General features: G+C 44.4%; 1 protein-coding gene across 1 annotated transcript in view; it reads right to left on the bottom strand.

Moving 5' to 3' along the window:
* Nucleotides 1-817: 817 nt before the first annotated feature.
* The window catches only part of NTSR1 (neurotensin receptor 1 (high affinity)), a 53,612-nt gene continuing 41,180 nt past the window's right edge, over nucleotides 818-13,249 (bottom strand). Inside the window, exons 3-4 of the mRNA XM_017815188.1 lie at nucleotides 5,614-5,704; nucleotides 818-3,251 (exon numbers count right to left, since the gene is read on the bottom strand). Of these exons, the coding sequence (XP_017670677.1) occupies nucleotides 3,002-3,251; nucleotides 5,614-5,704 (341 nt within the window). The 3' untranslated portion in view covers nucleotides 818-3,001. The remainder of the gene's footprint in view (nucleotides 3,252-5,613; nucleotides 5,705-13,249) is intronic.

Below are 13,249 nucleotides of genomic sequence, written 5' to 3'. Positions count from 1 at the left end.
TGTGACTTACATTGCTCAGCTCAAGGTGGTCAGATTTGGCCAGTGGAAGAGGTAGCTTTGAGCTGCAATCTCAGATTAAGGCCTTGGACCCAGCTCTGCTTTCCTGTTAAACTGAGGGACCAGAGCTGTAGAAGTCAGCAAACCACTTGAATAAATCCCCTAAATTCCCCCAGGTCTTCAACACTTGAGTGGCCCAACAATAGTGAGAGTTTAAGGTCTTATGATAAGTACATTTTTAATCCAGCTTTTTCCCATTGTCATGTCAAACCAAAAATAAACCTACCAGTTTCTCTGAGCTGTGATCAAGTATTCTGTAAGCTGCCAGTGTATCTTGGTAATGAAAATCAAAGCCAAGCATCATGTGTGAAACAACAACTTTTGTACAGTGTTTTCTAAGATAATCAAGCACATTTCAGCAGGTTGGTGTTGAACAAATCTAGTAATAGTGTTTAATATATCAAAAGCAACGGAGACATGCAGGGTGTTAAATTGTAATGAAAGTCAAAGCAACACACAGTTCCAGCTTCTGTGGGAAGTTTCAGAAACCACCTCCCAGATGTTGACTCTGTTTAGAGGTGAAGTTAAAAAATCTGAGTTCTGTCCAGAAATATTCGAAGTGTCTTGCCTGGAAGGCCAACACTGTGTGACATTGGCTTCTCTTCCTCTCAAGGAAGACTCTTCCCCTCTCCTGTTCATTGTACCAGGACTTTCCCACAAGGCAGTATGAACAGGCCTAAAGATTTCTTTTCCAGCCTGTCCAAACAATTTCTAACAAAGACACAGATAACATTTGCTGGTTTATCCCAGATTTCCTTCCAAAGAGAGGCCTCTTTTTTGCCTTTTTTTTTTTTTAATTTATTTATTTGTGTCCCACTACCTGTTTTCCTTGTCAAAGAGGAGTCAATAGTCCATAAGGAACAAAAGTGCTTTGTCAAATATAATCTCTGCCCTCTGTTTGGTACAACCAGGACAAGAAATCAAAAGAAGGCATGACAGAACAGAGCTTGCAGTTTGGTTGAATCAGAAGAAACTAAAGCCCCACTGATTTCTATTTTGAGCCCTTTCTTTTGGAGTGGTTCTGTACCAGACATTAAAATCATCTCCCATCCCCGGCTGGTGTGGTTGGAGTCGGTTGATGGTCTACCATGGTAGCTCTGTACAACTGCCAGGTTACAAAATGCCTCAGAAGTAGTCAGTCATCACCAACAACTCACAGGAAATGCCCCATGGGTGTTTTCTCTATGTCCTGAGCCCAACAGGGCCTAAATCACAACTCCAGGGAGTTGGGCTCAATGATCCTTGTGCATCCCTTCCCACTTGACATGTTCTATGATTCTATGATACAACATCTGTAGAAGTCACCAGCACCCAGTGATTCAGTAACTGGTCTCCATCATTTTGTGACAGTTCACTGGGGCCAGATCCACACCTCCAGCACTGAGATTTCTGTTAGGTGCCAGGGGTGATCGTTAGTTGAAGAGTGACATGGGATGGGCAAAGCCTGGAAAGCAGAATCGAGCCAAGTGACTCTTCTACTTTGTCATCATAAAGAGACAAGTCCTGCTCTCCTAATGAACTGTGGTGTGAAAGGGGCCACAAGGTCATCAACAGCAAAGGTTGCACAGGATGATAGGTTGGTTCCAGGTTTGTGCACATCTGGTGATGTGACAGCAGGGAAAGCCCTTCAACTTGTCCCAGAGCTCTGTGATTTCTGGTACTAAAGACTCTGGAGCAACATGCTGTATCACATAGTTAAAGGGCTGTTAGAGGTGGAACCATATGGGAGAAAAGTTCATGCCACCTATCGTGAACTGAGAAATTTCTTGTTCCTCTGGCTTGTTAAAAAAGTTGTTTTAGAGTTAAGACTCCTCAGGTTAGACCTTCTTGTGTTCTCCATTTGCACTACCTGAAGATTTTGGGTACAGATCAGTGTGCCAACAGGTCTGGCAGTAAAAAGAAATAAAAGAAAAGGTAAAACAAGAAGCCCTGCTGCCTACAGCTGCTATAACCTATGAGACATCAGCTTTGTGAAAATGGTGAGGAAACAGGTAAAACTGGAATAAGAATGGGAAAAATCTGAAGGTCTCACAGAATTGGAGCAGATTGCTCTTACCTCAGCAGCCTGGAGCACTCATGACCTTGAAGTTTTCTCACCTCTTAATGCAGGCCAGCAAACTGTTCTCCGCCGTAAAAAATAGGATTTGACTGGATAGAAAGAATAAGATTTTCCATTTCTGTTCATTTTCAGCACTCCAGCTGGGCACAGCCTCTGCATTCTTGACTTTGCCAGAGACTCTGCTATTTATTGGTGTTGTGACACCAAAACCAGCAAGAGAGGGCGTTTGCTGTGCCAGGCACTATGGATGCCCTAAAGCCAAAGGTGCCCCCCATTCCCCAAGGCCACAGCCACCCCAGGTAAGGCATCACCTGTTCTTATTTGATTTCAAGGAGCCAGAGTGGCTCTCTTGAGCACCTTGGTCATATTACTCAAAGTGTAGATATATTTCTAAAGTAACCACCTGGCTCCCTGAGCTTTCACTCCTTGTCCGTTGAACATCCCATAGATGAGCATGTCCATTCTCCAAAAACATCCCTCTCTGTTCAAAACTGCTTTCTCCTCATTGGGTTCTCTGCTCGGTGCCACCAAGAGATGTGATCTCAAACCCTTGGATGTGAACACGGCAACTCTGCACTGAGAAAAGGATGAAATGCAGTACGGTTTTGCCTAAGTTTAACATATTTTGGCTTCCCAGTTAACACCACATCTGGATTTATGCCAGACTGAAGTTACAATATGTGTAGACATTACTCACAAGAGGCAAGGCCAATGCTTTAAAATAACCTCAAAGTTACTGGCGGAACAAAGCCTATTTTTCCAACAAAAATGACTTTGCTAAACACATTTGTGTTATGTGAATTTGGAGACCATGCACGAGAGTCACAGAGGCCTCTCTCAAGTTTTGACTCCACGATGAATTGCATTTCCCTTCCTCCTTTGGCTTCAGTATGTGGTCTCCCTTGTGACCTGGCTGGAAAATGTGTGGTTGCTGGAGATACTGTTGGATTTCCTGGTGAAGGCCAGTCGTTTCTTCTTCTTCCTCCATGGCAGGCACACGAGTGTGAGTGTAGAGAGGAAGATCTGACGGAAGTTTGCCGACACCAGGTTGTAGAGGATGGGGTTGATTGCTGAGCTGACGTAGAAGAGGACATTTGTCAGCATGTAGAAGTAGTGGTAGAAGTTGTAAAGGAAACTGGAAGAACAGATGAAAGATAAATTTCTGAGTGTGGAGAGCTGAAAAAATTCAAAGGCACAAGGTAAAATGTGCACACGTGAGAAAAACATGAGCTGCTTTTCAGCCAACCTTTCTAGGCTGGGCACATGAACTTACCAGTGGTGTATAAGCCACCAAAAAGCATCTATATCTTGAACTGGAACTGGTCAAACATAGATCAAATGCTGCTATGAAGATATTACTCCAATCACTACTAGTTAAAAACTTACTGCCCTGGGGGCAGAGATGATATTTTCCTCATGTGTTCATTTTGTCTTTGAAAATAGACATTCTGGAAACTGAGCAGCCAGATGGAAATTTGTTTCTGTGTCACACATATACATTAGCCTGACTTTTTTGGCTGCAGTTCTGGTCTACAGAGCTTTTAGAAAAGCCAAACCCCCATGATAGATGCAGCTCTGTCCTCCATCTCCCGGCAGTGAAAGCAACATCAGCTCATTTGGTGGGTCCTTGGTTTGGGATTTGTCTGTAATCTGGGATAGCATTCCCTGTTCTGGGGGCAAGTTGATACTAGCATATTTTTGAAACACATCCTGACCACCACAATATAATGTTTTCAACCAGAACGGATTGAAAATGCTTAATTCCCTTTTTTCACTTTTGAAAATATCTTTCCTTGGGACAACTGAGATCAACAGCCCTGAGCTGGTAAAGCATTTACAAACAGTGTGGGTCTCATTTTCAGGAAGATGTTGCTCAGAATCATTTGTCTTGGTGGAAATTGCAGACCTCTGTGCTAGCCTGAGCAGTGTCTAACAAAAGATAAATAGACATGTGCTGGACTTCATCACCCATCCCTCCACATCCCCTTGGCACTGCCAAGGACTACACGGCCCATCCAGCTCTTACAAGCAGAGTTTCTCCATGTAGTTGTGAAGAATTAATATAGGAAAAAATTCTGTTCTTCAGGGGCAAGGCACATGCATTTATAAATGAATATGTCAACCTGCTGCAAACTCTCAGTTAACCACCAGACTGATAGTTCACCGTTCAACGTGCCTGCAGATTCAACGTTTTCCTAAAATTGCCCTTGGCTTTTAAAAAGAGAAAAAAATAACATGGGAATGCAACCAGGATGCATAAATTCACACTAACTGCAGACAGACTTCTCTACCCCTCTTGCTCAAAGCAAATGCAGTCATTACATAATTGAACACTGATTTAAGTGCTTTTCATATAGGAGAGCAAAGGAGAGACAACAGTTTGTCCCAGTATGGGCTTAGAGCTCTGTTTTCATCACTGAAGATAGATTTTGCATTTTACTATGGATGGATGTACAGTTCCATTCAGTAGACTGCTATATCCTAAATAACTGGTTTTTGGTTTGGGAGTTTGTGACATTTTGATGTCTCATAGTTGCTCTGTTTTTTAGTATTGCAGATTATTTTTCCTTTTCCTGTTCACTGCAGGAAACAGACCCGATCCCAGGGAGAACAGGGATGTAACACCATGGCAGGACACACACAAGTGCATCCCATGGCATCTCAGGTTCCCCAGACAGCATTAGTGTTAAAGTGCATATTTAGAAAGAATAACCAGTTTGGTTGTTGGTTTGCTGAGGAACCTGGCCTGGTGCTGCAGAAAGGGAGCTTCTGGGGTGCCCTTGCACATCTGTGAACAGCACACGTGTGTTCAGCACAGGTGTGCACATATCCCAGAACTCTCTGACAATCTGGGCATTTTCTAATCAGCAGCATCTGCTGGTATTTAATTCTGATCCACTCCCTGCAAAACACAGTAAATAACCTGCCCCAGCCTCAGCAAGCAGCACAGTTATTCCTCCACCTGTGTGATCTCTCCTGTCACTGAGGAAATGTGGCCTCATGGAGCTAAATCATATGTTGATGGGAGGTGATCCATCTTACGGCCGGGGATCGATATCTCCGGCACAGAGACAGAAATCCACTTGGGATGTATAAAACCCCCTGTCCAAATGTCATTTCATCAAGGGCTGTCAGAGGTGAACACCCCTGGCTGTGTCCAACAGGGGTGAGCCTGTGGTTGCAGCCCACAGGAGGAGGAGGGGCTGATGATGAATTTTGGTTCAAGCTAATGATTCCTTCAGCCCTGTCCGGGGGATTGATGTGGTAAAACTAAGAGTCTTAATCTGGCTGGTAAACACTGAGAAATCCAAAAGAAAAAAAACCAAAACAGCAATGAGGGGTTTGAGGCTTTAACCCCTGGCATGGAGAACACCTTTGCTCCCAGATCACCTCCTCCACCTCCACATCCGTGGGTGCCCCAGCAGCTCCAGCTCCAGCCTGACCCTCCCAACCCCATCCTGGCATGGGAGGACCTTCTCCCCCACGTTGTGACTCACTCTGTCCAGTGGCTGGAGGGGACGTAGCAGAACATGAGGCGCCGTATGTGGTAAGGGAGCCAGCAGACCACGAAGGCGATCACCACAGCACCTGCAAGGTATGGAAAAAAAAGCCCATTGCTTTGTGAGCAATTTATCATCAGGGTGAAAAAGGACCTGTCCGCGTGGGTGTTACTGCTGTAAACTGTTTTCCTAAAGCCCCAGTTGTTCTCCTGTTGCCGTTGTGCAAAGAATTTAATAACCCCGAGGGACAATCAGCCTGCAAAATCAAGCATAACAGGAGTAATAGAAAATAGCAAAAGCACTGGGGCAGCGGCGTGGTGAACGACGGAAGGTGCAGATGAAGGACTGGTTCAGATGCCTGGCTCAGACACCAGCTTAAATGAAACTCTATTCACGTCTGTCCCCTGTGTTTCATGCCCTTGTAGCACTGGCTATCTTGTCCAAAGTACTCATAGAGACAGTTAGTGTGTGTTTTTCATCCAGGTAGACAGAGAGCCAGGGACATGATAATCCCATTAGCTTGTTACATGGAGCCACTGGCTGCAGTCCCCACGGTGCTGAGGATCATTAAACAGCCTCAGGAGCTCTTTCTGGTGGCAGGGCTCGTCCTTTTGTTCTACGTTTGTGCAATACCTGAGATTACAACATGTTTTGGGTCTGGATTTTGCCATAATAAAAATGATTCATTAAAGGGTAAGCAGAGAAAGACACTGTTTTTTTTCCTTTCCAGATTCTAGCTGAGGGATGTCAAAGAATGCAAACAAAATGCAACAAATCTGAAGGGTAAAAGTGCTGTTGATAGAGTGCATTTGTCAGTTTGGATTAAAAAGGAGACATATCAGACAATCAAGAGAAAGATTTGTTTCCTTTTTTAATATACACTTCAACCTCTGTATGGAACAACAGGATCCTGGCAGAATCCTAGCAGGAAATAAAGAAATTTCAGTTAAAACATAACACAATAAAAGGCAAGAAGAAAATATAATAATTAAGGTAATTTTTTATCCCAAATTTGCTCTACAGACAACAAGGGCTGCATAACTCTTGTCCTCTTTGTGACCTGTAATGGCCTGGGAAGCAGCAAAGCTCTCCTGCAGAGTGAGGTATCACGAGTGCAATGTGGATTTGGCACGTGGAGCCAAAGGCTGCTTTTCCTTCTGCCTTGGGATTCAAAATATTTATGTGGATATGTCGGCAACCCAGACTCTGTCATCCCTCAGGGACTGTGCTGTAGCTCATGGAGAAGATGTGCAGAAGGTGTGCTTCCCTCAAAGAGTGCAGTCCAGAAGGAACAAGTCAGGCTGTGGTCACATCTCCCCATCAGCCAAGAGACAAAGGGGAGGCTTTAGTAGTGGAGTGGGGAGGGAAGAGTCTGTGCCCTATTTTTGTGGGTGTCATCATTAGTCAAGTCACTGCCTAATTTGTACAGAAATTAAATAATTCCTGGTGCCCAGCTCAATAATCACAGCCCTACTTCAATGCCATGTGCTCCCTCTCTTATTAAACACATAACTTACAAAGGAGAGGGTTCTATTCCTTTAGCACCAGCCTGCATGATGCATGACAGCAACTTCCAAGAATGCTGCAAAAGCCATTTATTTAATAAAGATTTAGGGAACTGAAGGGACATGTTTTGGAAAGAAGGGTCTGGTTTTATTCTCTTGTCCAAGTGAATATGTTTTTTCAAACTGAGTATTTTTGGCTGCTCTATGGCCATAGTGATCACAGATATAATTCATCATCAGACAGCCTGCAGCCCCTCAGATGGCATCAACTGAATGAATTTGACCTGTGTCTGATCCTTCCCTGAGGAGCTTTGATGGAACTGATTGGGAGAGGCCCTACATGATGTGTGGCACAGGAGAGGTGAGAAGATCCACTGGAAAGCTCGATGGGAGCGTGGATGCTTGCCTTGCTCTTTCACACTTCTGAGCACCTGCTTTTGACCACCTCCAGAAATTAATTTCTCTATTGGATAGACCTTTGGTTTGCCCTGCATGGAGCAGTCCCCACATGATTCTCCAGGAGGTCCCTTCCAGAGGCCACAGGAGAAGCAACACTCTCCAGCCTCTCCTCCTCCACCATCAGCCTCGGGACAACAGGAACGAGCCAACATCACAGCTCCAGCCCATCTGGTTTCCCAGCGCCTGCACAGGATTAGCTGCATTTTCAGGCTGTGAAAGCAGCTTCCCAAATGGCTCCAAGCACAAGTTCATTCAGGCACATCATAATTTTTGCAAAAATCTCCATGCACTGGCACTCTCAGCTGCTCACCCCTGCGTGCAGCTCCTTAAGAACGGCAGGATCTGGATTCTTTCTACAGCCAGTTTTAAGAATCTCACACATCTGCCTCTTAAATTTACCAACACGTTAAATGAAAGTGGTTTTGTCCTGGTTAACGATCTCTGCTTCTGTTGCTCAGGCAATGCTGTGCCAAATAATACAAAGGCAGGGATCTATAGCAGCAAAAACACATATTGAGAGAAATATCTGCTTAACCTCAGCAATTAAGTAATCTGTAGTAATTCTGTAATATCACATCCAATCACTCTGCAATTAAAATTCTATTAAACATGTAGCAAAGTGCACTGGAGACACTTAAAGTCTGATTTGGAAGTTCCCAGCTGGGTAACACACTTGCAGTTCTGTGTCACACAGATTAGGAGAACCTGACCTGTATTTGTCACCCTTAATCCTTCTGTTTCCATATTATCATACAAGGGATCAAGCAGAATTAGGGTGGCAATCCTGCCCTCTTGGGTTCCCTCCCCAGGGAGGAATGTGAAATGTGGGAATGTGTTAGCTTTAATCTAATACAGAATAAAAGTGTCTTTTTGTCCCACATACCTGGGCCTTTTGCTGCTGTTTTGTTCCTCCCTGAGCACGTACCTATCAAAATGGAAGAGCTGTAAGACAAATGCTGGGCAAAGTGGCTGCCAAAATTAATTTTTATCATTGTTATCAGCTCCTTGGATGTGTTCTCTATCATCAAAAGCTTGACACAGGGGTTTTTTTGGTGGAGTAAAATAGATCAGGTCAGCCTGCTGGAACTGAGTACTGCAGGGGAAGAATTCAAGCCAGTGTATGATGAGGTGACTGTCTAGGATGGTGTTTGTGAGGTCGGAGATCTCCTGCCTTTATTTTTTGAACTAAAAAAAACCAAGACCCATCCCTCACTGCTAGTTAATTCAATGAGGTTTTAATAGGAGCAGAGCTGCTCCATGAATTTCTGATATTTCCCATATTAGAGCAAATGAGGTGCCAAACCTCAGGGCTGGGGAGTGGAGAGAGGGCCCCAGGAAGGTGACTCTAGTGTGCTGTGGGTGCCAGGGAATGATCCTTCCACCAATATATTTTCATTTCCCTTCTAAATCAAACTACCAATTCAAATGTGTATTAAACCCTGGATTATTGCATCCTGTGTCTTTCTATTTTGCCTTATAATTCTCTGCCTGTTTGAACTGCATCCCAAGGAAGAAGGGGAGAGGAAGGAGGAGCAGCAAGGGACAAGCTCTGGCTTGTTTATCCTGCAGGAAGTCCTGCAGAAGGAACCATCAATTATGAGTGACATCTTCTTCATTGAGCAAAAGAAAATTTAAACTGTGCCAGTTTTGATTTTCAGACTAAACTGGATGTGGAAGTAATCCTGGAAGTTAAATTGTATTAGTTCACACTGAGTATTTTATTTTACCCTGTGTGTATCCTGGGAGACAGCCCTTCTCCAGGACCAATGTCTCAGAACACCCACGTTGGGTCAGCATGAGCAGGGGGCAATTTATCATGTGTAAGAAAACCACAGCAAGTGCTCGGTGGATGGTTTGACTGAGCACAGGAGTGATGCTCGGGAGGGATTTTCATCCCCCTGTCCCTTCTCTGGGGCCATCTGAGGCTCGGAGTGACTCAGAGCACTGGGACACTGGTGGGTACGGTGCCGCTGCTGCTGACTCACACGGGACCCCAGGGATCTGCTGCAGTACAAAAAAGCACTTGGCTGGTGTTTTCCTCCTCACTTCATCTCTTCTGTCCCCTCTGGGGTTGTGCTGAGTCACAGTCCTGTGCCTCCAAGGTGGCCCTCAGTGAGGGTATCCCTCTGTCCCCTTCTCCTGTCTCTCCAGGAGAGGCAGAAAACAGTTGCTGCTCCTTCTTATAACCAGCTCTGCTGTTCCTAAGGCCTCCAGAGAAGTTCAGACCCATCTTTCCTTGATGGTTTTGTTCAGATTATTTCGGCCAATTTACTTCTTTTTCTCTGCACTTCACAGGGAGCTGAGACACACAGGGATGGGGAACAGCACAGTGGAATTCCTGGGCAAAGGCAGGAGCTGTTTTGGGATGTACTGACCCACCTGAACAACAGCTCTCAGCCTTTTCTGTCTTTCAGCTCATCAGGGCCATGTGTCTCCAACACTGCCCAAGGGACACACACACACACCAGCTGGTGCTAATAGGGTGTATGACAGGTTATGGAGGCTCATGTCAGGGTAATCCTGGTTTTTGGAGAAACAATCCTTGTATACTCCAAGCTCCCAGGTTTTTTATACTTATTCAGTCAATGCCACTGCAAGAGAACCTCCCTCAAAGTGCTGTTTGATATGAGAGGTGGTTAAAACTGGGCCAAGTGTAGACACAGCTGGCACTGCCAAGTTAAACCTCAAGGCAGTGTTTATGTTAACATGATGTTCTTCTACCTGACAGGCTGTAGGCAATATTTATATCAGTGGGCCCCAAAGTGGGGACTGCAGAGGCTGCAAGGATAGGTATGAGCCCAGTAAAATTAAAACCAATTATGTTGGTATTTTGGGTCATAAGGCTCTGAAATAAAGGATTTCCATAAAAGTCGATATTATTGGCAAAGATTGGGAATCACCAGAATGCACCAAGTGCTCAGGAGAGCAAAGAAAAAGAATCTGGAAATAGCAATGAGCTTGGGAAACCCTCAGCTCCTTTAGACACCACTGAAAACACACGTCATTTGTTGGATACAATACCCCAGTGCTCTTGAATATATTATTGATAAGTGTAAACATTAGATTTGATTCCTTAATTTCCATTTCCAGCATATTTCCTACTTTTTTTTCTTCTGTGGGAGGATTGTCTCTTTTTTGGACTGTTGAGTAGACAATGCTATCTTGCTTGAAAGGAGCCGTGTTCCCCTAAGTACTTCTTTACTAGTGAAAGTGAGACAGCACACCTAATGGAAAAAGCTTTTGGCGTGCAAAATCAACATATTTTACTCAGACTATATTCTCCAGTCCTGATTTTCAATGGCTTCAGATGACAGATCTGAAAATAGGTGTGAATTCCTGCCCCAGCTCATGCTGCTGGTTAAATCGTGCCCTGGCACCACTTTCATCCATCAGGAGCAAGGCAGAAAATACTGGTTAGAACTGGCCCAAGAACAGGCTCCAGAAAGCAGCACATCTGCTGTCCCAGTGCAAACTGGGGTCTCTTCCCAAGTTTCCTTCTAAGAAAATTACTTTTTTGAAAATTAAAGAAGAAGTTTCTTGATTTAATTTAAACTTCATTCATGCCATTCCCCCTGGGAATGTCTGGATGTTTGGAGGAGAAGGAAGAAGGAAGGAAGAAAATTTCCCCTTTGGAAGATAGGTAAGGGCTCCTGTCTTCTTCTCACCAGGTTCAAGGCTCTTTCTTTTTTGGTAAGATCAGGTATAACCCCAACTGGCTTCCTCTGCAGCCCCTTTCTCCTTTCCCTCCCAGTTTTACATTTCATATCTCCTTCATTCCTCCCAAAGGGTTCCTGGAGCTGTGTTCACTGCGTGCTTCTACACTGGCTAAAGGTCCTGGCCAGACCTTATGTCTAAAAACACATTAGTTAACTTTTCAAACACTCACATTGTCAAGGTTTAACACCTGGAAAATCTGCTTGCAGGGCATGACTGGTCTTGGAAATGTCTGCAGAGATGGAGCCACAGAAGCCTGCATCCCAGCAGGAAAGCTGGGACAGCCCAAGCTGTGGTGCCAGCAAAGGGAGAGGGGAAAAAAAGAGTCTCCCTGCCCCCCCTTTTTTTGCTCCTTGGATGGTGTTTATAGAGCGCTCCAGTTCTTCTTCTTATGTCACTTGGCAGGCTGTAAAGTAAACCTACAAGTATAAACATCTCCGGGAAATATATACAACTGTTAAATAGGTAATTTATCCTCCCAAATTTCAGTGTGACGCTTCAGCTGTAAAACTCAGCTTCCACTCATGCTTAATGCCACGGAGGTTTTGCTGAACTCCACTTGGAGTTGCTCAGATCCTTTATTAGAGATACAAACTGCCGTGAATTTTGTTCCTTTCTTGCAAAAGATATTATTCCTGAATAAATAAATCTGTTTCCCTTAGAATATAGGAATTATGAAACACATCTGTTTGAGGATTTTTAGACTGCTTCTCTTCTGTGTATTGTGGCTGCAAAGTATGAGCTATTTACTATTCCTGTTTGTAGGATGCTTATACTAAATCTCATGGTAATATTCTCCTTCTGAAATGGATAACTCAGACTTGCAGCACCAGTGAGAAGAAAGGAATGAATTCTTCAAAGTATTTGTTCAGAAGAGGAATTATTAATGCACAAATTAATGAAATACATGGATACATCATTAATTCTTGGCCTTTGTCTTGTATTACTTGAAGAGATGCAGACCCCCCAGAATCATCATTTAAAAATTTATAGATGTTCAGCAAAAAAACGTGGTTTGACTTCATCTGCTAAAAAGCATTTTACTGAGGCATCACCCAGCCAGCTGTGGGAGACTGAAGGATATTCTTTTAATTGGTTAAACCTCTAAGTGCTTTATAATTGCTTTCACTAAGCAGCTTCTGTAACAGAGCAAATGTTACCTGGAACTGATTACATTTTAATAGGCTTAGCCAGCGTCCATCCAGGGACATGTAAAGCCTCCCCTTGATGTCCATCAATTTGTCTCAACGTCGTTATCAGAGCTCAGCTGTGCCATTCAATAATTCCTTCCCTCCATCCATGTGGGAACTGATCTGACAGGCACCTGGGAGGTGCTGAGGGCTGCTGGGAGGAGAACGGGCTCCAGGTAGGTGTGTTGGTGGGGATATAAATCCATGTCATAAAACTGACCCCTTTCAAGAAGATATTTTGGCTGAACAGCACTTCCATCCTGAGCCAACCTCAAATACACCTTGATTTTTGAGCAGCTGTTTGGAATGTGATAAGGTGGAGAAGGTTTATATGGCTTTCTATGTCTGCATATGGAATGCAATGGCCTGAGAGAGTAAATGAGGTTTTACCCACTGCTGAAGGCTGCTTGTTGGATGGAATTCCTCTCCTGTGAGGAACAGCTAAGAAAATAGGGGTTGTTCTGCCTGGAGAAGAGAAGGCTTCAGGAAGACCTTTTTGTAGCCTTCCAGTACCTGAAGGGGCTCTGAGAAGGCTGGAGAGGAACTTTGGACAAGGGCATGGAGTGACAGGACAAGGGGGAATGGCTTCAAACTGGAAGAGGAAAGGGTTAGACCAGAAGAAATTCTTCCCTGTGAGGGTGGTGAGGCCCTGGCACAGGTTGCCTGGAGAAGCTGTGGATGCCCCGTCCTTGGAAGTGTTCAAGGCCAGGTAGGATGGGGCCCTGAGCAACTTGGTCTAATGGAAGGTGTCCCTGCCCATGGCAG

This window comes from Lepidothrix coronata, unplaced genomic scaffold, assembly GCF_001604755.1.
Source record: "Lepidothrix coronata isolate B3197 unplaced genomic scaffold, Lepidothrix_coronata-1.0 Scaffold49, whole genome shotgun sequence".
NCBI classification, from domain to species: domain Eukaryota; kingdom Metazoa; phylum Chordata; class Aves; order Passeriformes; family Pipridae; genus Lepidothrix; species Lepidothrix coronata.
The sequence above is the reverse complement of the archived record's forward strand: the minus strand, read 5'-3'. Positions and strand labels throughout refer to the sequence as shown.